At 34.0% G+C, this 25,701-nt stretch overlaps 1 protein-coding gene across 1 annotated transcript; it reads left to right on the top strand.

The window, feature by feature from the left end:
- Positions 1-360: 360 nt before the first annotated feature.
- Positions 361-21,771, top strand: LOC131071034 (putative leucine-rich repeat receptor-like protein kinase At2g19210). The gene is made up of 11 exons (XM_058006733.1): positions 361-527; positions 18,044-18,051; positions 18,144-18,693; positions 18,978-19,459; positions 20,121-20,247; positions 20,345-20,416; positions 20,569-20,640; positions 20,800-20,871; positions 21,013-21,188; positions 21,281-21,498; positions 21,598-21,771. The coding sequence occupies exons 1-11, from the start codon at positions 361-363 to the stop codon at positions 21,769-21,771; spliced, it is 2,118 nt and encodes a 705-aa protein (XP_057862716.1).
- The last annotated feature ends 3,930 nt before the right edge of the window (positions 21,772-25,701 follow it).

The following is a 25,701-nucleotide window of genomic DNA, read 5'->3' as shown; positions in this document are numbered from 1 at the left end:
TCCTATCAATGTCCTGAAAGAAAATAGGGGACCATAGCCAATGAAGAGAACTGTGGGAATCAGAAGACTGGTAATCTGATGAATCTGGTCATGGAAGCTACTAAAAGCCAGGAGAGTAGTTGGAAGTGGGTTGAGCATGAAATTGATGCCCTCAAAATGGGGGTTAAAGAAATAATTGATATATTCATTGCTTCCCTTGAGCCCAGCAAATTAGAGAAACTCATGATTATGACATAAAAACTCTCCCAGAACGTTGAGGTGATGAAATGCAATCATGAGCAAAGGATTGATAAGGTGGAGTAATCCATGGCAGAGATTAAGAAAAATCTCAAAAACCTGGTCGACATTAGTAAAGAAGTCATGAACTACAATATTGAGGGGCTTGAAAAGATTAATGCCATGGTTGTTGATTATAGATCCTATCACAGTGAACTAGTTAAAGATCTTGGAGGAGATGATATGGTTGCTGGTGATAGCAAAACCATTGGACCCAACTCTAGAAACCAGGAGCAGAAGCAGCAACAAGGGTACCTCCAGATTCATCGTGGAGGAGCTGGAGGAAATCAATAGGATTTCAATCCAAAAGAACAAGGATCTGCTGCTCTCTCTTAACTAAGAGATTTTTCTTTTGTTTTGTCTTATTTATTTGCATTTCCTTTGTTTTCATGACTTCTTGGGGTTGCTCCCATGTTTTTATGTTGTTTCATGTCGGTTTGGCTGATGGCGGGTTGTTGTAAAACTTTTGGTTTCGGGTCCATGTAAAACCCATTTATCTTTATCAAAAACATGATTGTGAAGAATGAAATGCAAACTATGGCTATGAGGTTATCCAAGGATATTGAGGATAGAAAGAAAAGGGAAGAAAATCTTGTTGTATCCCTGAAGAATAAATTTGAAGAATGTGGTAGGTTTACTCATGAAAATGAGATATTAAGGTCCAATTTGGTACAATCTCAGAGAAATGAGTAAGAGCTTGAGAGACAAATGACAATAATAAGAGATGATTTAACTACTGTAAGTGTGTACAAAGAAAAATTCAAGATTAGCTCAGCATAACTTGACGAGTTATTGAAGAGACAGAGGAAGATTGGAGATTCTAGTGGACTTGGATTTGAGCAAGGATAGAGTTCCAGTATTCCTAATGAAGATCAAAACCATAAGACGTTGGTAAGGCAATTCAATACTTATAAATTCAATGGTAGATGTTTCATTTGCAATAGATTTGGTCACATGGCTAGGCAATGTAGAAATAGAGAAAATCAGAATCCTGATTCTGCTCCCAGTAAATATTCTAAATGTAATAAAATTGGTCATAAGACAAAAGATTGTAGAATGAATGTAAAATTCTATGCTTGTGGAAAATTTGGACCTATGGCTAATTAATGCAGGTCAAGTAATTTTGCTGGTTTTAACAAGATAATTCTAAAGAACAATGTTACATGTTAGACATGCAATGAAGTCAGACATATTACTAAGTTCTGTAGAAGCAAAAATCCACCAGTTGGCAATGGAGGAATAAATGATAAAGGCAAAAAGAAGGTTAATGAAATACAACAAGATCATACTCAAAGATGGGTCAGAAAGACTGAAGAGAAATCATCAGATAGGAGTGTCCTGGTTACCTATCCGGTAGAAGAGACTGCTCCTGCACCTGCAGTGAGCTCATCTGGTAACTAAGGCAGATGCCTTAGGGGTAGGAAAATTTCATGAAAGATGATGCATATGCACCCAAAGGAGATTTTGGAAGATGTTCTAGATATTGGAAAGGATTATCCATCATTGATATATTCAGAGTGAGATCCACTATCATTCACCGATAGTGATTTATGTCAACAGAAAATTATGGTTTTTCTTGATGGATAAAAGGTCAATTACACTTCATTATTAATCACCTAGCATTTAGAGTGATTTAAGAGAAATTCAGAGCAACTTAGTGCAATTAGAAACTATTTAGAGGCGGTTAGATTTTATCTTGAATGATCACATCGACATCTGGAAGGATTTGATAAGAGGTTTTCACCGACAGAGTTCTAAAGGTATTTTTCTTGAATCATGGAATCAGGATCATCTTCTACTCCTATCTTTGTTGTAAATCCAACTGTAGTAGAAATTAAGGACCGCCCCAGGCCAATATTCAAACCGTATCCACATGTGGCTGCCATAGAAGATTCAGTTGGAGAGTTTTCTCGCATCCCGGAGGGAGTGCTATATGAAGAAGATGTTAGGGCTTATATTCATTGTCATATAGAGGACTTAGGTACTTTTAAAATCAAGGGGATGTATATGAATGAACTCATGGGAGAATCTGGTAAAATCAAACTGGCATATAAACACATCAAAGATCTAGGGTTCACTAATATTTTAGATATTCTAGAATTTGAGGATGAGATTGTCAGATATGTATTAAGTAGAGTACATGGGGAATTCATATGGCTAGATCGACCCTACAAAATCACCAAGGAAGCCATTTGAGCAGTTACTGGTTTACCATTAATAGGGAAACATCCAAATAAGAAAGTATCAAATGATTTAGTAAGGAAGATCACTGGCGCTACATCAGATAAGAAATCAATGAAGGTGAACACTATCACTGACACTGACATCAAATTTGGCAGCATGATCATAGGTTACAAGGTAACTCACTCTAACCGACTGAATTCAGTTTCTAGTTCATGTATTTTGGCCACTTATAGAATGATGAGAGAAAATATCAAGTTAGATCTCTGTTACTAGATGCTTGAGGATTTATTGATCAATTTAGGAAATATTAAAGCTGAGAAGAAGAGTACCTTCCGGTATGGAAATATGTTAGTGTGCTTAATGTTATACTCTCTAAATGATACATTTAGTTCTAGAAGGAAGCAATGGGCTTTTGACATGCCAGTAGGAAGACAACTTAAGCAATTAATTGCTGCATTGGGAAGTCTTAGAGATGACAAGGTATGGGGTTACTTCAAGGTTTTTCAGAAATCTATGAGATCTAGGATAAGGATACTTGAGCAAACTGTAGAGAAATACTCTACCGACATCTATTTCATGGTTAAGAAGGATGTGACTCTCATGGAGGAAGTTAAGCCCCAAAAGATTTGCATAGAGGAAATGGGATATGAGGTGGATGTATTAATACTTGATGCTTATGCAAAAATTCTGATAGATAGAAATAGATGAAGCAGAAAAACCCTATGGAACAACACAACAAAAGACTTTTGATATTGAAACTGAGTTCAACTAGAAGAAGAGGGAAAAACAAGAAGGTAAGGCAAGCAAGTTTGTACAAAATGTTTCTAAGGATATTAAGGCACTCATTGATGTTGTCCCAGAGAAAAGGAGAAAGAGGAAGGATCTAGTAGTTCACATTGAACCTATAACTATAGATTCTGAGAATGATGATGAGACACCTTTAGCTTTCAAAAGGGTTGTAAGAAAGAAATCGAAAGAATCTAAAGTTGAACCAAAGAGACAACCAATTAGGAAAATCACCATCAAAGTAACGACATATAAGTAGGCACCCAAGGCTACACCATCAGTTGCATCTGGTACTGCCAGAAGGAGGAAGGAGAGTGACATTGAATTGGCACTAGAGATTGATAATGTAACAATTATTCTGCCTAAGACTTGTGCTAAAATTGTAGATGAAATAACTAAGGATAGGATGCTGAATAAGGTTAAGTCTTATTATGATACACTTATATTTAATGAACATAGAGAGGTAGAGGAAACAATTCTTCTATATTTAGACATCTATAAGAAAGCATTAATTGAAATATAAAATCAAATATCGATCAAGCTATACAACATATTAGATGTGAGAAGGTTATCTGCAATGTGAGAAGACAAACCCATTAAGATACAATAACTCTTAGCTAAATGTGTTACTGTAATGCTAGATGAGATGGAGAAGACAATTGAGGCTGCAGATAGGAAAGTATTTAACAACAAACATAGAATAACTAGCCCAATGAATGAGATAATAAAGGAAACATAGAAGGATTGGATAAATTTTTTGGGAGAGCATAGAGGATTCTTCACTTCACTGGAGATAAAGATTGATACTGTAGATACACTAGTTGAAGGGAAAGGTAAAGGAATTATGGGTCCTCCATCCTCAGTTTTGAAGAATATCAAGATAGTGGAAATTGAGTCAAATGCACAGACAAATACAGAGACACTGGTTAATGCACAGAACATTGTACAAGATATTAACATTGAGGACACTTTTCCTCTAGATACTAATGTACAGGTTGAGGATATTGTTCCTAGAGAGGAACCGAGAATTTCACATACTGCACCAAGTTGCAAAGCCATCGGTGCAAGTGAGGAGATAATAAAAGATAAATCACCAGTGAAAATAGTGGAATCTGGTAAGGAACCAGTTGCTGACACATCATTATTGACAATTGACACTTCTCTAGTGAAAAATAAAAACATCACAAAGATGAGTCCCATTGAACTGATGATGATGGATGCTCAAAAACTGATGAAGGAAGGATCCACAGACAAAGGGATTATAGATCAATCCATAATTGTTTTGCACAGATTGGTCCCATAATGTAAGATTAAGAATGAAGTGAGCCCTTTCAGCAAGCTTAAGATAATAACAAAACACATCTCTAAAGATTTCCAATCATTACAGCAAATCTCTAACCATCTAGCACTTGAAAAATTCACTTTGGCTAAGAAATACACTTTTGATTAGATCATTGATAGAGAGAAGAAAAAGATTGAGGAGAAGTTAATTTTGATAGAAAATTCTTTGAAACAAAGTACTAATATATATAGGGTATGTTGCAATATAGAGATTCTTACAACAAAAGTGGATGAAAAGATAAAAAAGGTACAGGAAAAAATTGCTAATATTGCTAGCTCTTTTGATGGACTAATTTCACTGAACACATCTATAGATGGACAAATTTTAACTTTGGAGAATCAAATTTCTTCTCTTGAAAAAGAAAGAGATAAGATCATTTGGAGAGCCATAAGTTTTAGAGGTCTAATGAGTCCAAGATTGGATTCACTCGGTGTTCATAAGAGGGAATGCATGGATATACTTGGTAATCCCACACCAGCAGAAGTTAATGAGAAAAAATAACTTGCATATTTACTGAGTGGACTTGTATCTATCTCTGGCACACTCAAAACCAGTTGGGATACTTATGTGGAGTTATTAGATAAAGCTTACCTAGAAATCTTGAAATTGGTCAAGCTCCGATAAGACATTTTATTTTTGGGATATATTTAGTGTACAGTTATCATTCTTTGACATTTCTTTTTACAATTTTTGGGAATTGATGTCAAAGGAGGAGTAGTATACATATGAAAAAGAATCAAGGGTTGCATACATTGGACCATTTTGCATATTCAGCTTAGGGGGAGCAGGGCAAGATGAAACTAGTAGTTGAAACCATAACCATTTTTCACATGAGTGTTGCCATCAATGCCAAAGCGGGAGATTGTTGGCAATTGACACTCTACTGGTTAAGTTTCATTATATTTTCATTGATGGAAACATTTTTTTGGGTTCAGGTTTCTTATGGTATGCTGGCAGGCACTTCACAAACTCTACACTAGCATCGACAGGATAGAAGATTTCTTTGGTCATCGGCAATGCAGACCGACATGGTATGATAAAGGATATCGGTATTGAAAGCTGACACATCTTGGATCCAGCATTAGAAACTTGTTTAATGCTTATTCATTTATGTTATAAGGCTGACATGTATTATGTAATTATATATATCCTTGTAAGCCGAAATAAGGCATAAATTTGTATAGGGTATATATAGGATATGCATAGATAGAAAAATGAATTGACGTATATGGTTATGGATGTAATGTAATGCAAAATATATCAGAGAGACTATGCATGTGAGGAATTCATTGTAAGGGTTATTCTAGTACAAATATTTTAACCGGAACAGACAGAGCTTAAACCGGAACTGTATTCTGGCATAGGAGATGCTATACTAAGCAGTTCACTATTCTCTGGATTATAGTCTGGATTATTATGTAGTCAGTGAGACTCCTTCTGTGATGAGTAGTGTGCTCTAGGCTCTAAGCCTTCCTGCAAGTGCAGGCCTCAACATATATTGTAATATCTCTTCATATGGCCAGTGAATTGATATTGTGGGTCACAAATCCCACCACGGTTTTTCCTCATTGAGGTTTTCCACGTATAAATTTGCGTGTTATGGTTCTCATTTATATGTTCGGCTTATTGGTTTCATTACTTCATTCAATTTTATCAATACTGGTATACCGGTTGGTGTATGTATGTTTTGTTAAAGCTAAAATCTTTTATTCTGGTATAACACTGAATCACCCCCCCTCTCAGGGTTATTGGTTTCCAATAGTATTATCTCATTGTGGGTAGGTTCCCACCATGGTTTTTCCCTCAAATGGGTTTTCTACATCAAAAATCTTGGTGTTATGTGTGTTATCAATATGGTGTTGATTTATGATTTCACTGTTAATAACTAGATCTAAAATTGTGTTTGAGTTAAGTAAATTTTGTCAGCAAACTAATTCACCCCCCCCCCCCCCTCTCACCCTCCCAGTTTGCTGCATTTTTACAACAATTGGTATCAGAGCTAGATCCTCAAAAAGGAGCTTGACCGCTTGAGGTGATCTAGGATGGCAACCTATGCTTAGAAGAAGAATAGTCCAAGATTTAATGGAACAAGTTATACTCTTTGGAAGAACTAGTTAGAATGTCACTTGGGATGCATTGGTGAAGATTATTGGAAGATTACTAAGAATATGTATAATGTTCCTCCAAATGGTCCTACAACTCCAAATGAGATAAAGGAAGTTGAATTCAGTATCAGAGATAAGGAAGAATTGTTGAGTGCCTTGTCTAATTCTAGGATGACTAATGTGATGGATCCGTAGACTTCTCATGAGATCTAGAAGAAGCTAGAAACTTTATATTAAGGTGATAGCCATGTAAAATTTTCTAAATTACAAAGATTGAAGGGAAAGTATGAGATGCTGAAGATGGGTGAAGATGAGAACATTACATCTTTTATGCAGAAAGTGAATGAGCTTGTGTTGAATATCAGATGTGCCAGCGGAGTGTTGGAACAATCAGAGATTGTTTCTTTAAAGTGATGAGATCATTGCCTCCTGATTACAAGCACAAGGATTCTTCTATTCAGGAGATCCAGATGGTGACAGATGTGACTAGAGACATGTTGATTGGAAAGCTTGTTGCCTTTGAGTTTAGCAAATTTGGTGAATCCATTCCTAAGTCAGAATCTGCATTTAAAGCTATTATTTCTGGGAAGCAAAAATATAATCTGAGAGAAATTTATACAAGGGTGTCCAGATATGAGAAGGAGATGAGAGAGCTTGAAGATCTTGAAGCCCTGATTACCAGAAGATTACCTAAAGGAGCTGGTAAGTATGAAGGAAAATTGACTCTTAAATGTTTTTCACATAATAAGATAGGACATTTTTCCTCAAGGTGTCCAGAAAGAGTTCCTAAGAAGCCATTAAAGCCATATAAGCCTAAATATTAGAAGAAATGTTATTATGTTGCTGATGAAGGTGTGATAGATGATGAATCTAATAAGGGAAGTTTAGGAGATGAATGGGTGTTCATTGCTATCAAGGAAGCTGATCTGGTGACTGCTGATTCTACTAGCTGCATTAATGAGGAGAAAGCTTTGGCTTCTAAAGTTGAAGAGAAAGATGAATGGGTTATTGATAGTGGTTTCTCTCATCATATGACAGGTAATAAGAGTAAGTTTGTGAGTATGGAAAAGTATTATGGTGGTGTAGTAAGATTTCGTGATAACAAAGCTAGTATAATTTGTGGTAGAGGTTGTATTTCTCTTAATGGTAAGCATAACATTGTTGATGTCTTATATGTAGAAGGTCTAAAGCATAACAATTTCAGTGTTGGATAGATGGTTGACAAAGGTTATGATTTGCAATTCAAGAATGGAAAATGTAAGATCTTGAGTAGCTCCAGAATTGAGATTGCATTAGGTAAAAAGACTAAAGGTAATATCTTTTACTTTAATGCTGGTGGTAAAAGTTGTTTGATTTCTCAGATTGATGAAAGTTGGTTATGGCATAGAATGATGTGTTATCTAAATTTTGATTGCATGTTTAAGATAAGTTCTACTCAAGCAGTGAGAGATCTTCCTAAATAGGTAAAACCTACTAATCCGATATGCAAGGAATGACAATTAGGAAAGAACACAACAGTTAATTTCAAAAGAAAACAACATACTTCTAATAGAATATTGGATCTTGTGCATACTGATTTGTGTGGTCCTTCTAGAGTGAGAAGCTTGCAGGGTGACATGTATTTAATGTTGTTGATTAATGACTATTCAAGGATGATGTGGGTTACTTTCTTAAGGGAAAAGTATGAAGAATTGGAGAAGTTCAATATTTTCAAAGTTATGGTTGAGGCAGAGATAGGATTGAAGCTGAAGTGTTTGAGATCTGGCAGAGGTGGTGAATTTACTTCCTGTGAGTTTAATGCATTCTGTGAAGAACATGGATTGAAGAGACAGTTATCTGCTCTGTGGACCCCTCAGTAGAATGGTGTTGTGGAGAGGAAGAATAGAACAATTTAGGAAGTTGCTAAAATAATGACGATTGAAGAAAATGTTCTGCATATCTATTCGAGAGAAGCCGTGAGTACTACTATATATACATTTAACCGGGTGCATATCAAAGGTGATACCGGTAAGACTCCTTATGAGTTGTCATTTGGTCATGTTCCTATAGTTAGATATTTCTAAAATTTTGGTAGTAAATGCTATATCTTTCTAGAAGTAATGAAGGAATCTTTCTTGGTTATTCTACTAAAAGCAAGACCTACTGGTGTTCTAATAAGAGATTGACGAAAATAGCTTGTAGTGCTAATGTGAAAGTTGATGAAGGTAATGAGAGATAGATCAAATCTTGCGGATATGTTTTAGATGATCAGGATGTCATTTCACATAAAAGAAAGCAAGTGCAAACCCAAAATCAAATTCCAATTGTTCTGGAAAAGCCCGAGAATGAAGGAGAAGGTATAAGTGCTAGTGTAGAAGTAAGAGCTCAAGAGTCTAGAAATCAGGAAAATCCTAAGACTCCCAGGTATGTAAGGTTGAATCATTCAAAAAAATAGATCATGGGAGATAAGAATAGAGATGTGATGACTAGGAGAAGAATTGTTGAAGAGTATTGCTTCATTTCTAAGATTGAACCTAAAGATGTTAGTGAAGCATGCAAAGATGAAAATTGAGTTAAAGCAATGGAAGAAGAATTGAATCATATTGAAAAGAATAATACATGGATTCTTGTTACTAGACCTAAGGATAAGAATTTAATTGGAACTAAATGGGTGTTTTAGATTAAATTGGATGAAAAAGGTGAAGTTGTTAGGAATATAACAAGACTTGTTTGTAAGGGTTATTCTCAGCTAGAAGGAATTCATCTTGAGGAGACTTTTGCTTTGGTAACTAGAATTGAAGCCGTTAGATTATTTATTGTTTATGCTACTTACAAAGATTTTTAAAGTTTATAAGATGGATGTCAAGTCAATCTTTCTTAATGGTGAGTTGGAAGAGGAAGTTTATATTTAACAACTAGATGGATTTCAATTGACAGATCAGAAAGATATGGTTTGCAAATTCAAGAAAGCATTGTATGGATTGAAGCAAACCCCAAGAGCTTGGTATGGCAGGTTGGATAAGTATTTGATGAATCTTGAATTCAATAAAGGTACTGTTGATAGTAATTTGTACTTCAAGATTGATCTTGATAACATCTTGATTGTTGAATTTTTTGTTGATGATATTATTTTTTGTGAAAATGATGGTTTGTGCAAGAAGTTTGTTGATGATATGTAGAATGAGTTTCAGATGTCTATGATTGGTGAAATGAAATTATTTTTGGGATTGAAAATTACTCAGTTGGATAAAGGAATTTTTATATCACAATCTAAGTATGTGAAGGAGTTGTTGAATAAGTTTGGATTAGATGATGCAAAGCCAGTTTGTACTCCTATGGTGACCGAATGTAAGTTGACAAAGGATGATGATTCTCCAAAAGCAAATCAGACTAGATACATAGCTATTATTGGTGAATTGTTGTAGTTGACTCAAACTAGACTAAATATTATGAATGTTGTTTGTCTTGTTGCTAGATTTCAAGTTGATCCTAAGAAATCTCATGTTGTTGATGTGAAACGAATTTTTAGATATTTGAAAGGGGTAGTTGACTTTTGTTTGTGGTATCCTAAATATGATGATTTTACATTGAGTGCTTTTACTGACGTTGATTGGGTAGGTGATATGGATGAAAGAAAGAGTGCTAGTGGTGGTGTATTTTTATTGGGTAAGAGATTGGTTTCATAGATGAGTAAGAAGTAGACTGTTATTTCTTTATCTCATGCAGAACCTGAATACATTGTTGTTGCTAGTAATTGTACTCAGGTGGTATGGATGAAGCAAATACTGAAGGATATCAGAGTTGATTTTTATAAGCCTACTGCTATATACTGGGATAATTAAAGTGTTGTCAATATTTCTAATAATCTAGTGTTGCATTCAAAGACAACATATACCAATCAAGGTTCATTTCTTGAGAGAGAAGATGAATGAGAAGGAAGTCAAATTGGATTATATATCTAGAAAGGAACAAATTGCAGATATCTTCTCAAAGCCTTTACCTAAGGATACTTATAAGTATATCTAAGAGAATCTAGGGGTGATTGTCCCTCCCGATGAGAACTAATATGCATGGATTTGCATTAGTCAAGTGGACTTCATAGAGGTATCTTGTGATCCGGATTGATGAGTGAGGCTTCTACTCGGGGGGAGTAGTTAGTGTCATGGTTCAGTTTTTTAGATTTGTGAGTTTGTCCAAAGGGGAAGAGATTATCTTGTAAGGGTGAGAGAATCATGATTTGTATATGTGCCTTTTGCATTGATGTCAAAGGGGGAGAATAGCATTTGAAAAATTGTTGTATCATGTGCTAGATCTTAGGGGAATATTGTTGAGTTATGAGGAGATTGTTGATAGTTGAATTCTTTCTTTGCATTGATTGTTTTTTGCACTCATATATTTCCATCAACGCTAAAAGGGGATATTGTTGGATATTCTTGAGAAGTTTGCTGGAATGATGTGTTGTCATTGATGTCAACATATTCTTGTGTATTCTAGTATTGCAGTCAGATTAAATGAGTTGGTTTGGCCAGTGTGTTGTAGTTGACTTGTTACAAATTAAAGGGTTTTGAGATAAGTATCTCTAGTTGATTCAACTCAAGTTTTAGAGGTCGGCATGATTATTTGATCAAGTTATGAGATTTGGTATGGACGTCGCTTTTCTATTGTCTAGTGTTGATTAGTGTTGTGGATTTTGCTCTACATTGCTCTGAAATTGCAATATCTTGGTTTACGGATTTGGAAGAGTATTTGGGACATTCATATGTGTCCTCAATCTAGATTGCTCATGATTTGGTGGTCCGCAAGTGAATCTTTTAGTTTAACAATATGTATGGTTGATGTTCTTGAGATAAGGTATAATGATGATGAAGATTTTGGTAAGTGGTGATGTTACGATTGTTTTTGTGGTAATTCATGATTCTTGTGGATGTTTCTATATCATGCTCCATCCATGTTGATGGTTTGAATTGATCATTGTGCTCATTGTGGAATATTTCTCTGGTATGTTCATGTTATGCGGTGTTCTTGATCGGTCGGATGATTGTAGCATGTTTTGAATGTTTAAAGCATAATTATTGAAGGTTTTGCATGTTCAAGGTGGTGATTTAGGTCCATACTATGTCTTAGCTAGCATTTTTTTGGTCTGAATGTAATGTTGTAGCCTGTGTGGTTATGTTCTTGTAATATGTAATGAGTATTGAGTCGACCATGAAAGATAGTTTGATGAATTGTATAAATAAATGTAATAATCATGTGATAGATGTATCTGTGTGTGAGAATGATGATTTGATCTTTCAGTAGCAGAGGAGAAGTACGAAGAGCTATGAACAAGTGTGAAAGAGCATAGTTTGTCTTATGTGCTTAAATAGAACTCTAAGCAAGCATGAGGAGATATTGTTTTATCAGTTCATGATACTCCAGATGTAATTTGAATATTTTTGTAAGGTAGTGAGACTTCCCAAGGTTGTAGCCCTTTGTTGTTTTTGAGTAGTGAGGTCTAGGTAGTGTGTCTGAATGCATGTGTGCATTCCCCATTGTAATATTTCATTTATTTCTCATAGGGTATTATCTCATTGTGGGTAGGTTCCCATTCTGGTTTTTCCCTTAACCAGGTTTTGCATGTCAAAAATATTGGTGTTATGTGTGTTATTGATGTGGTGTTGATTTGTTCTTTTATTCTTAATAATCAGATCTGAAATTGTGTTTGAGTTAAGTAAGGTTTGTGAGCAAATTGATTCACCCTCCCCCCTCTCAGTTTGCTGCATTGTTAACAATAGAAGGAAGATGAGGAACACCTCTTATCATCTCTTGGGAACTAAGATGATGGAGAGATCAAGAAAATAGATGTCCATATCTATAATTCTAGAGAGAAGAGAAGTACGTGGATATGGGAGCATGAAGGAGAAGAATCCATTCTATGAGCAATGAAGAGTCATGCACAAACATGAGTGTACAAAAATTGTAGACCCATGTGTGAAGAGGATTACAACCATATGAGAAAGATCAAGTACATTGTAAAGGAGAACCATGTTGAAGATTAGACATGGTGGAGATGAGCCATGTTGAAGATCATGTGAGAAGTATTCCTTAATCCACAAGACTTGTCTTCTAGGTATATTGTGAAGAAATAAGGTGATAAAAGATAGTTTTCTTTTGAATGTTGAATTTGAATGATGTTTCCAGTAGCATTTTTAGTAATCATGGTGATCATAATGTAGTTCTAGATAGTATTGGTTTTTATTTTTCTTTGTTAGATGCTCTTCAAAATACTAGAAATTTACAATTGGATGAGCTTATATGAAAAGAACTTCTAGAATATTTCATTTTTGATGTACGCTTTCAAGCACAAAAAAAAAGTGCGTGCATCTTGAAGAGGGTTATGATGTTGATGATGAAGACAAGGTAGAATGCCCATATAGTGTCCCCATATCACAACATGACCCTATTGTGCTCTCCTTAATTATTGTCATCATCTATAGAAGAATGTATTTATCTTTGTAAAAATGTGTACGTCATTACACTACTAATAAAATTTCTCTTTTTGTGTGAAATATATTTTATTATGGTGTTTATCATGTCTACTCCAAAGATTTTACTTTCAAATGCACAACTTCTTAAAGAATCCAATTATGCTGCATGGAATACTAAGATGAAAACAATTCTTCAGTTTTATTATTTATGGGAAATTGTTAGTAGAGCCACTACATGTGCTAATGATGTCAATAAGAAAAAGAAGTTTGACAAGGCTAGTACCAAAGCCTTGATGTTAATTACAAATAGCATCACTGATGAAGTTAAACCATATGTTCAAGATATAACAACATCAAAGTCGGCTTGGGATGTACTTTCCACCATCTACTAGGCAAAGAACCAAAGTAAGATTCTCCATTTTCAGTCTATGCTTCATACACTTAGTATGGAAGCTGGTGAGAAAGTTGAGAGCTTCTTGTGTCGTGTCCACCCTCTTAGTAGAGCTTCTTGGGCCTTGGTGAAAAAGTAGAAGACAAATTTCTTGTTTGAATCACCTTGCAAGCTCTTCCTTTGCAATTTCAGACATTTGTCATGACTTTGAATATCACCGAACGAAAAGACTCTTTTGAAGAATTGGTAAATCTTCTTTAATATGAAGAGGCCATTCAATCTTTACAAGATGACTTTGAACTGAAATCTATAGTCTCTCAATAATAATGATGAAAGAAGTCTCAAAAGGGAACCTCTGTAAAGATGACTCTTCTCAGAAGTAGCCTCCACAACCTCAGTAGCCTCCCAGAGGGAATTGTTGGTGTCACATTTGTCATATGTCTAACACATATGATACTAATCATTGTTGGTACAATGGCCTTACATAAGGAAATTCTACTAAGGAAGGTCCATCTGGTCAAAGTCATTCTAGACAATATAGAGGATATCCTCATCACTGATAGCAAAGAGGACATATTTCCACACAACAAGTTGAGGCATTTGATTAAGAAACACCTAATGCTACAAATCATGGTGTCAATCAGAATTTAGTTCTAGTCCCCCAAACCTCTCAATCATCAAGGGATGTTTGGTTAATTGGCTCTGTTACCAACTAAAAGAGTAGAGAGGATGAAACAAATGCAATTTGATGACTTGTATTATGAACAACAACCAATATATACAAGAAAAAAATAATTGATCAATGGTACAAAACTATTGAGTAACTAGTGGTTGTTGAGAAACGAGAGTGACAAAAAAATGCAAGAAATCACACTAACAATACCTTGCTCAACTTGGAGATGTCTGGTCTCTTGAATGCCTCAATGAAAGAACCATTAGCTTCTCTACATATTATTATGGGTATGAGAATAAGTTAATTATCCTACTAAAGTAGAGGATAAATGTAGTGTTGTAAATTATATACCTTAAAAATTTTATACTAGGTTTGGACCTTCTTTGATGAATGTGCCAAATTTATTTCTGATTGTACATAATTTTGGGACCATTTCCACAAAATTCTCTTGTTACTCTATTCACCACCTTTTCTATGGTTCTTTTTTCCAAGACTAGGTCACTCGACACCCCTATATAGGCAATTTGAGAACAAGTTTCAAAGAATAAAAGTCAACTTTGCAAATAGAAATAATTTATGTTACTCTACTAGTCTTCTCCCACAACTAATCCTAAAAAGATGTAAGTTACATATAAATACAATTTCCTTTCCTTTTTCCAAGTCTAGCAAGTTCAATTGAGAATTATATCATCATAACAATCAAATTAAGAATAAATTTATATTCATAGAGAAAATCATTCAAGCATACAAGTTTTTTACAACAATTATCATCCATTACATTATGTTTCTTCATGATGAAAGTATGGTTTAACAAATAGTAAGACTTACTCTATCATATCAAGCAGTGTGTAAGATTCCATGCAAAGGGTTTCATAGATAAGGTAATATCATTTTCTTTTAGCATTTCATTAGTTCTTTAGGATTTTTCCTTACAAAGACATGCACTATTTTCATCATCATAGTTCTTGTGGAGGTGGGTACAACAACAAGGGATTTGACTTAGGCAAGGCCCTATACAAGACAACATTTTTTTCTCATTTTTTCTATTTACAAGGCTAAAGTTAGGAGATTGTAATGACTAACATAGATGACTAACACAGATGATACGAATCATTGTTGGTACAATGGCCTTACATAGGGAATTTCTAGCAAGGAAGGTCCATCCGGTCAAAGTCATTCTAGACAATTGAGAGGATATCCTCGTCACTGATAGCAAAGAGGACATATTGCCACACAACAAGATGAGGCATTTGATTAAGATACACCTAATGCTGTAAATTATGGTGTCAATCAGAGCTTAGTTCTAGTCCCCCAAACCTCTCAATCATCAAGGGATGTTTGGTTAATTAGCTTTGATACCAACTAAAAGAGTAGAGAGGATGAAACAAATGCAATCCGATGACTTGTATTATGAACAACAACCAATATATACAAGAAAAAACAATTCATCAATGGTAGGAAACTGTTGAGGAACTAGTGGCTATTGAGAAACGAGAGTGACAAAAACAATGCAAGAAATAATGCTAACAATACCTTGCTCAACTTGGAGATGTCTTGTCTCTTGAATGCCTCAATGAAAGAACCTTTGACTTCTCTATACATTATTATGGGCATTAGAATAATTTCATTATGCTACTAAAGTAGAGGATAAATTTAGTGTTGTAAATTATATACCTTAAAAATTTCATACTAGGTTTGGACCTTGTTTGATGAATGTGCCAAATTTATGTTTGATTGTACGTAATTTTGGGATCATTTCCATAAAATTTGTTTGTTACTCTACTCACCACCTTTTCTATGGCTCTTTTTTCCAAGACTAGGTCATTTGGCACCCCTATCTAAGCAATTTGAGCTCAAGTTTTGAAGAATAAAAGTCAACTTTACAAATAGAAATAATTTATGTTACTCTACTAACCTTCTCCCATGGCTAATCCTAAAAAGATGTAAGTTGCATATAAATACAATTTCCTTTCCTTTTTCAAAGTCTAGCAAGTTCAATTGAGAATTATATCATCATAACAATCAAATTAAGAATAAATTTGTATTCATGGAGAAAACCATTCAAGCATACAAGTTTGTTACAACAATTATCATCAATTTTCTTCATTATGAAAGTATGGTTTAACAAATAGTAAGACTTACTCCATCATATCAAGCATTGTGTAAGATTCCATGCAAAGGGTTTCATAGATAAGGTAATATCATTTTCTTTTAGCCTTTCATTATTTCTTTAGGCTTTATCTTTACAAAGACATGCACTATTTTCATCATCATAGTTGTTGTGGAGGTAGGTACGACAACATGAGGTTTGACTTAGGCAAGGCCCTATACAAGACAACATTTTTTTCTCATTTTTTCTATGTACAAGGCTAAAGTTAATAGCAAAATGGTTACATAAGTGGAGAGTAGATAGTTACAGGTTGCAATAAATTTTGAACAAATGAAAAACCATAGACAAATTGACCTAGAACCCCTATCGTACTATTTTGAGCTAGGTTGTTGGAAGATAGTGTTTTATAACCTTTTGACTAAATTTCATATCACATTTTTCAATTTCAAACAACTTCGGACTAGGGCACCCAACACCCATGTCCGACACTTTGTATTCAAAATTTTAGATCCGTATTTCTCTTTGTATCTTTGTTCTAGATATGGCTTTTTGTTTCTATTATTCTTTCTATATCTATTTTTTATTGCTGAAATCAATTATTTTACTATCATAACTCTAAAGATATACACACAAAGCACAACCTCAATTCTTTTGCAACAAGGGAACATAACCCCTAGTGCTCAACTCTCCTATTAAGACTATAGTTGAGCCTATTCGTGTTCCAATGTTATGGAAGACATTTTGATATCTTTCTTTTTCTTTGATAGGCTTAAGATCTCATTTCCTTACATATTAACTTTTAATATATAGTAATTTCCATGTTTTTAAATTTTTTTATTCTCTTTGAAAAGTTATACAATGCAACCCTATACTGAGAATGAAGAAATGTATTGAAAACCTTCATTTGGAGGTTTATCATGATGTAATCCATATTTTTGATAGGTGAATGAATAAAACATTATAATGTACTGTAAGCAATTTATGTTTACTGTGCAATTCACGTTTCTTTGTCTAATTTGGACTCTAAAATGTGAATAATTTTTATCCACCTCTTTTCATAAATATATATAAGACTATTTGATAAACGATAATATAAACACTTCAAAAATTAAAATGAAATAATCCTAAACAGCAACATGAATAGAAAATATTGACCGGTGATTAACAATAATAAAAATTGTGAAAAGAGATGGGTGATTTATGGCTGTGATATGGCTGGCATAATTATAATTCAAATTGATAGAATTTATGTAGCCATTTGGAAGATATGAATGGCATAAGTATATTTGAAATTGATAGAATTTATGTAACCATTGGGAATTTGCACAACATTGGATTGTACCATGCAATACGTGAAGAAAAAACAATTATCGCCCTATTTAAATTACAGATATAATTATGAAATACCCAAAAGAAAAAGATGCTATCGGTCACTTCTTAGAGAGTATCGAAAGAACTGTTTCCTCATAATTTATCTTTTATCGGCAATTGCTGGATAATGATATCCTGTAAATAGCCGGCATGAAGTTTACAAAAAAAACGTTGCAGAGAAATCGCTCCCGTTGGTTTATACCTAATGACTGTTATTGTCCTATTATTTTTCATCTCTTATTTATACTCGAGACTGAGAGAATGCAACGCAATTAGATTAGGTGATTGTTCTGCATAATGATTCGGAAGATGTTGAGTTTGTTGATGGTGGCTTTAATTTTTGCTTCTCCTGTATGTAGTCAACCCGGTAAGTCCTTAAATTCTGGTTAGTCTTTTCGGGTCCCTTATGGCTAGATTATGAAAATGCAAATATTTGATATATGTTAATAACATTTGCAGGATTCATTAGCCTCGACTGCGGAGGCACCGAAAACTACACAGATGATGCTGGAATACAATGGATGCCAGATGACCCTTACATCAATTCTGGACAGAAATTTAATCTTTCAAATGCTGCTGTTGGAGGAGAAGGATCTAGGCAATTGACTAGCCTTAGAAGATTTCCCGAGAAAAGGAAAAGTTGTTACCAGTTAACGCCAGTGCAGATTGGAACAAAATATCTTCTCCGTGGAACATTCTTTAATGGGAACCATGACAATCTTAGCTCACCTCCACAGTTTGATCTCCTTTTGGACTCCGACGTTTGGTACAGCTTCTCATTTAGTGATCCAAACGAATTAGTTGTTCAGAAAGAAATCATTTTAATGGCAAAGTTCGATCCAACTAATGTCTGCCTTGCCCGAAATAATCTGAGTATTGGATCACCCATCATTTCTTCTTTGGAACTGCGACCTCTCAATCATAACATGTATTGGCCTGTCAACAGAGATTTTTCACTATTGAGGATAGTGTACAGCAACTATGGACCTCAAGGTTCTAGCGACCTCAGGTAAGCTTTTCCGTAACATACATAATCTTCTGGTATAAATTTTACATCTGTTAATCCGGAAAAAGAACTCACAAGCGCAGAAGATTCATAGTCGTCGTTTAAAAGTAAAAATGAAGTGAGTTTTGCAGATGGCAACAATTTCGTATGTTTATTATGAAAATTTATAAGGGAAATGTTAAGGTAAATCTTGATTAATACTTTATTTATGAAGAAAAGTGGTAAATATTGTTTTAGTTTATTATTTACTATTAATCTTTTTTTTTTTTTAAATCTTTTATAAACAGGTACCCGGATGACCAATTTGATAGACTTTGGTATCCATCTTCACTAGACTTTCCAACTATCACAACCAGTATGGAAGTATCTATGGGAGTGGCTTATGACCAACCTCCATCTCTTGTCATGCAAGGAGCAGTAACAAGCAACCCCAACTCCCCCTCAGTGATATCTATACCTTTGCAGCAGAGTGCGCGATATGGAAACCTTTATATTTCTGTGTATTTCGCTGAGTTGAAAGCTGATTTGAATGCAACAAGTCTTCGAGAATTTGACTTCTTTCTAGATGATAAAAAGCTTAATAGTGATCCCATTCAGCCCAAATATCTGCAATCATCAAATGTATCTGTCCGCGTACCATATGGCATTACTAATAGTATGGCATTTTGCTTCCAAGCAACAAATCGTTCCACTTTGCCTCCAATAGGAAATGCTCTTGAATGGTATCGTCAAAGTTCTCAAAATCAACAAGGAACATTCACTAAAGATGGTATGTATCAAATATTTAGATGCCACATAAATAGTAGTTAAAAAGTATTTTAGGTTAGTCTTAAATCTCACACACTAAGCAACATATTAAGTCTAGAGAATGTTAGTCAATTTTTAGTGTTTAACACTTTTAAGTCTCGAAGTGTATTCTTAGTGTGACCACATACCTTAAGCAACATATTAAGTCTAGAAAATGTTAGTCAACTCTAGTATTTAACTCTTTTAAGCCTAGAAGTGTAAGCTTAGTGTGTGTGATTTAAGCCGTTCCAATAACTTTAGTTATTGTTTTTCAATTATAACGGACTGAATTCTATCTTTTAACTTTTAAATTAATATTATATTAAAAGAAGGATATTTTACAAGTTTGACATAATATTTTAAATTATATTTCAAAACTATCCTCGACAAATAGACAAAGGGTAATTTGTGTAAGAGAGTAGAGAAAAATCTTTTATAAAATTCCTGAATTTGTGCAATTGATAAACAAATTTATGAAAGATAAAATACAATATTCATTTATTTCTTTTTAATAACATAATAATAATTTTCATAAAAATAACTTATGATTGAATGTCATGAAATAAGGATTTAGACATAATTCATTAAAATATGTATACAAGTATAATTGAGTGTTTAACTGTTTTGTAATATTGAAATTGCAGTAGAAGCCATAAACATTGTTCAACAACAAATAAACTATTCTTATGTCGGTGATCCATGCTTGCCCACACAACATTCCTGGGATTGGTTAACTTCCAGTAATGATATATCACCTAGAATTGTGATTTTGTAAGTGATACTTGCAATTTTCAATTCATTTAATTACAACTTATTTTTTATTACAGCTTGTTATCTTAATTTGATGTTATAACTATACATTGTTCAGGAATCTAGCAAGCAGAGGCTTAACTGGTAGTATTCAGGCTAAAATTAGCAGTCTTACAGCATTGGAAATTATGTAGGTTTTATTTTCAAACAAATTTTATAAATACATAAATTTGCTTATAAATACATATGTAATATACATCCAATATATTTATACGATTTTCAAACAACTGAGAAGCTCATTCAATAGGCTGACTATAAGAAAAATTGTTTATATTTTTCTAGTGATCTCTCTGACAACAATTTAAACGAAGCGATACCTGAATCGCTGGCTAGTTTGACAAACTTGAAGAAAGTGTGAGCATCTTCTTGAAATTTAAATAATTGCGTACTCCTTGTTCTTTTAGTAGTCCTACTTTTTTGTGTAGAGGGATTTATTTTTCTTTTTATGTAATCTAGATTGAAGGTAATATTTTATTTTTTATGTAAACGTCTTTTGTGGATGAAACTTTTCAGTGATCTGGAGAACAACGACCTCACGGGAACAGAGCCTGCAGCTTTGGAAAGTAAGAAGAACCTAAACCTCAGGTGAAGCCTAAAAATCTATTACAAATGAGGAATTTCGACTACAGTATTGTGTGTCATTTTATGTCTGAGGAATCTTCTATTTGGTTTGAAACCTAACAGTTAGGACACTATATTCTAATTTCTAATTTATTTGTTTTGTAGTCTTTCCGGAAATGTGCATCTCTGTTACGAAGGTCACAATTTTTGTAGAAGGAAATCCACAAAAAAAGGTTTGATTATCGGTTTGGTTGTTGCTGGTGGTGTGATAGCACTATTCATCGTTTGCTGCATTGCCGTAGTAATAATTCGCAAAAATTTCAGAAGAAGCGAAGATGCAGGCTAGTATACTGCTTTTACTTTCTCATTTTTTTTTCGAAGCTACTCATGGGATGTAATCCTTTTGAATGATGAAAATATTGTCACGCTACAGAATCCTTGGTTGCCCCATATTCGCAAATTGTAATCGAAGCAATTTCCAGAGAATATAGCTACGAAGAGGTCAAAGAAATGACTAATGATTTTAGTACGGAAATTGGGCGAGGAGGATATGGACCTGTATACTACGGCAAGTTAAATATCGGAAGGGAGCTAGCCGTCAAAAGATCCTCAGAAACTTCTACACAAGGGACACATGAATTTAAAACGGAGGTCTGTACGATTCTTTGATGAATTGGGCCTTAATAGGAATTCGATCATAGCTCTATAATTTGGTATCTAATTTCTTCTTAAATGAAAATGTGTTTGCAGGCTGTCTTGCTTTTGAAAGCGCACCACAAAAATCTTGTGTCTTTAGTAGGCTATTGCTGTGAAGGAGCACATCGAATATTGATTTACGAGTTTATGCCCAATGGAAATTTGCATCAACTTCTCTATGGCAATCTTCTGCTCTGTTTTTATTCTTATGTCACAGTTATAATCTAGCTTTACCAATTCCAAATTGACTTAGCTATCCAATAAAGCCTTTTAGATCACAATAGTTTAGTTCTTAATTTAGCACCCAAATGGAAAGTTTATTCAAGCAAGTAAAGCAATGGTTTTACATTGTCTATAGCCTATAAAAACTGTTAACTACCAATAAAAGATACGAAGCAAGAAATTGAATGGGAAACTTTCCTACCGTTTCCTTTTTCTTTAAATTTAAACTTGCATCATATAATTTCAGTTGCATTTTAAAAAATGACAGGTTTCCTAGTCAAGTGATGATATTTCTATCATTTTGAAATGTAGTCAGCACTTGGCAGTTACCGAGGTCGTTTGGAATTTTTATTTTTTAGGATTTATAAATTTACTCATCCTTTTTATTAAGAAGTTAAGAAATTTTATTTATAATGAAAGGTCCCTGACGCTCTTACAATCGTAATGATTGTTATCATGAGTGATTTTTTTCCTCGGATAACACATGCTCCATGCATGCAGAATCATCTCCATCAAAGCAGTGGCCTGACTGGAAAACAAGGCTTGACATAGCCTTAAATGCAGCTCAAGGTAGATCCATTGCTTGATGCAACAGGAGACATTTATTATTTCGATTTTATTCAAGGAATAATAAATAGTGTGATAGTCAGGATTGGAGTACTTGCATTCTGGATGCAACCGTCGCGTAATTCATAGAGATATAAAACCAGCCAATATATTATTATGTCAAAGAATGGAAGCGAAAATAGCAGATTTTGGGATGTCAACTTGTGAAGCAACTCATGCTTCATCAAAATGCGTGGGCACACGTGGCTACGTGGATCCTGAGTAAATTATTTTCTAATTTCTTTTATTTATTTATTTATGCATATGGACAAAATGAGAACACAAATGTTGATACTGTTTTTCTTGGACAGATATAATGAGACTTGGATTTCAACAGATAAAAGTGATGTATATAGCTTCGGCATTGTAATTTTAGAGATCATATCGGGAAGAAAGCCTAATTTTACAAATAGTTTGGGCCAGGTGACAAACATTCTCTGCTGGGTAAGCACAAGGACATCACTACTATCTAAACACAAAGGAATATGGAGTCCAATTTAGTGATATTGAATTGTTTTGCTGCAGTCAAGGCCGATGATTTCTGCAGGAGATATTGAGAGCTTGATAGATGAAAAAGCAGGGGTAAACATTCACCTCGGTGCAATGTTGAGGGTTGCGAAGTTAGCAATGTCATGTACAGAGAAGCAACAGAAAGATAGGCCCACCATGAACTTCGTTGTGAGCGAATTGAGAGAAGCTCTTCACCTACATCATACAATAGATGGGGAAGATGATGGAATAATTGTCCAACCTAACTACAATCCAATTGCTGTATAATTCTCATCGGCAATCGTTGAGACCTCCGTTCTCTCTCCCAGATAAGATAGTGAGTGTATGGAGTAGCAATAATCATCGTCCCACTTCCTTCACTTTTTTTTGGCATTTCTATTACGGTCAAATTAAGTAACCCCGCACAGGTATTTTTATCAATATATGATAGAGATAACTGCATGTCTAATGTTTATATGTATTTGCGTGTTAAGAAAATAGAAAAAACTGTCACGGATAGAGATGGCCATAAGAGTCTTAGAGGTGTCCATCTTAAATAGTTAAATATCAATGAATCATAGTTTGTTATTATGTTTAGTTTCTTTATAATAAAAATTTGTTGTACTTCTATGTAATTAAATATTAAAATAGCTTTCAATGAATAATTTATAATCCAGCTTGTGTATATTTATTCTATATATTGTTGTTATTTTTTATAATTTGATCATGATATTATAGCTAGATTTTATGGTGGTGGATGGACATGGATCATAAATACAATATATAGAAAAAATGTACACACATCAAATACCAAATCTCTTACCAAATTCCTCTATGTGTTTTAACATTGCATCCCTCATTAATTGATTAATTGCAACCATGACATATGTTCATAATGCCACAATATTCACCTTACATGATTAACTACAAATCTATTCATTAAACCATTACACCATTTCTCCCTATATAGAAATTTTGAAATAAATCTAGAACCTAGACTAACATACCTAATATTTATTATTTTTCTTCTCTTATCATTATATCTATGTGTTCTAGAACATTCTCATTATCTTTTGCCTTTTACATTTTATTGGTACGATAAATTACATATTCCAACATAGATTACGCATGACTTCATGATGAAAGTACCGAAGAGAATGAAAGTGTCTTAAGTGTTCATCCTCATAAGATATGACTATTGTAGGGAAAACAAAATCTATCATAGATGGTATTATACATGAGTATAAGTATTTGAATAGTTAAAGAATCTGAAGCTATTGAGAGAAGAGAGTCTTTTGAGAAAATGTCTAGTACTAACTAGCTACTTTGATTGGGTGGAATTGCAAAGTATGTAAATGAGGACAAAGAAATCTTCACAATAAATATTATATATTCTAATGATCAAATTAAATTTGAAAAGGTTGTCAATGGAAATATAGGCTAATTTATATGCCTAAATTTAGTTATAGAACATACATCAAAGCTTGAATATTGAAAGTCAATAAATAATGTATTATTATTAAATTATCATTGAATAAAAATACTCTGTGTGTGTGTGTGTGTGTGTGTGTGTGTGTGCGTGCACGCGTGCATATATATAAGAGATTATTTTTTTTTAAGCTAAGTGTGCTTTTAATAAGGCCCAAACCTTATTAAAAAGTTGATCAAGTCTACCAAAGGAGTTATTGTCAAGACTGGAGAAAGGGAAACAAAAAAATAGAAATTAAAAAAGGAAAGAATAGCCTTTAAAATGTACATCTCTACCAAGATTTGAGCATAAGGCATGTGGGAGAAATTACTAGTGTTAGCATCCACCTTGAGGAAGTGGCCCAACTTATTGCTAGTACCCTCATAGGATAAATTACACCAAAAATAGAAAGGGGGGTAAGCACGTCTTACCCAAATATGAGTGATAGTTGTAGATTCATTTAGAGGATTGAAAGAGGGGGTCCATTAGTAAAGAGAAAGAGGGTGAGAACCCCATTTCTAGTCCTTCATAATAAAAACTATATCACCATCTTCAAAGGAGTCAAAGAAAATGACCAAAAGACCATGGCCACAAGGGTAAATGTCCACCTTACCTATAGTCATCAACTTCCAGTGCCTAGTAATTCAGGCATATAAATCTGATAGTGAGTGTCAAAAGTTGCTAATCCTATAGCCCAAACCTTTCCTTCTGAAGTAGCTAATACAATCATGTACCTTCTAACTAAGAACCACCTATATAGTAGGGAAAACACAAGGGAGGAACTTACAAGAAATGCCGAGAGGAGTTCCATATGAGGGATTATGTAGCAGGTTTGTAAAGGAATATTTGATTTGTGGTGAAGAGGAATTCACCACAACCTTAGGAGAGTTGTTGGGACCAATAGGACTTGAATTAGCATTGCTAGAGGGTGACACTAATCCTATACTCATGATATCAACTACTATGTTTAAAGTTGGGGATCCATTAATGAAAACAAAGTTAGGCAAGAGTATGAATGTTAAAAACTGGGGACAGAGGGAAGCCATTGAGAGTGTGACAAAGGAACCTAATTGAATTTCATTACATATCTTATATCACATTGAAATAATCTTAAAAAAAAGAAACATAGTGACATAGTTGAAGTCACACACTTAGTTTTTCTTTTCATTTCACAAGTATTCCTTTTCCAAGTAAAAATACTTTGGAAGTTATGGATATGACTAGTCTTGATATGAGCATCAAATATATAGGGTAAGTGTTTTCCACTAATATTTTAGGAATAATATTCAAGTTTTGACCAAATCGAGACTTCTAGGAGATTCTTTAATATTTTTCCTTTTAATTACAAAGACAGTCAATTTGTTAGAAAATAT

Source organism: Cryptomeria japonica, chromosome 4 (assembly GCF_030272615.1).
Source record: "Cryptomeria japonica chromosome 4, Sugi_1.0, whole genome shotgun sequence".
NCBI lineage: Eukaryota > Viridiplantae > Streptophyta > Pinopsida > Cupressales > Cupressaceae > Cryptomeria > Cryptomeria japonica.
This window is presented reverse-complemented; position numbering and strand designations above follow the sequence as displayed.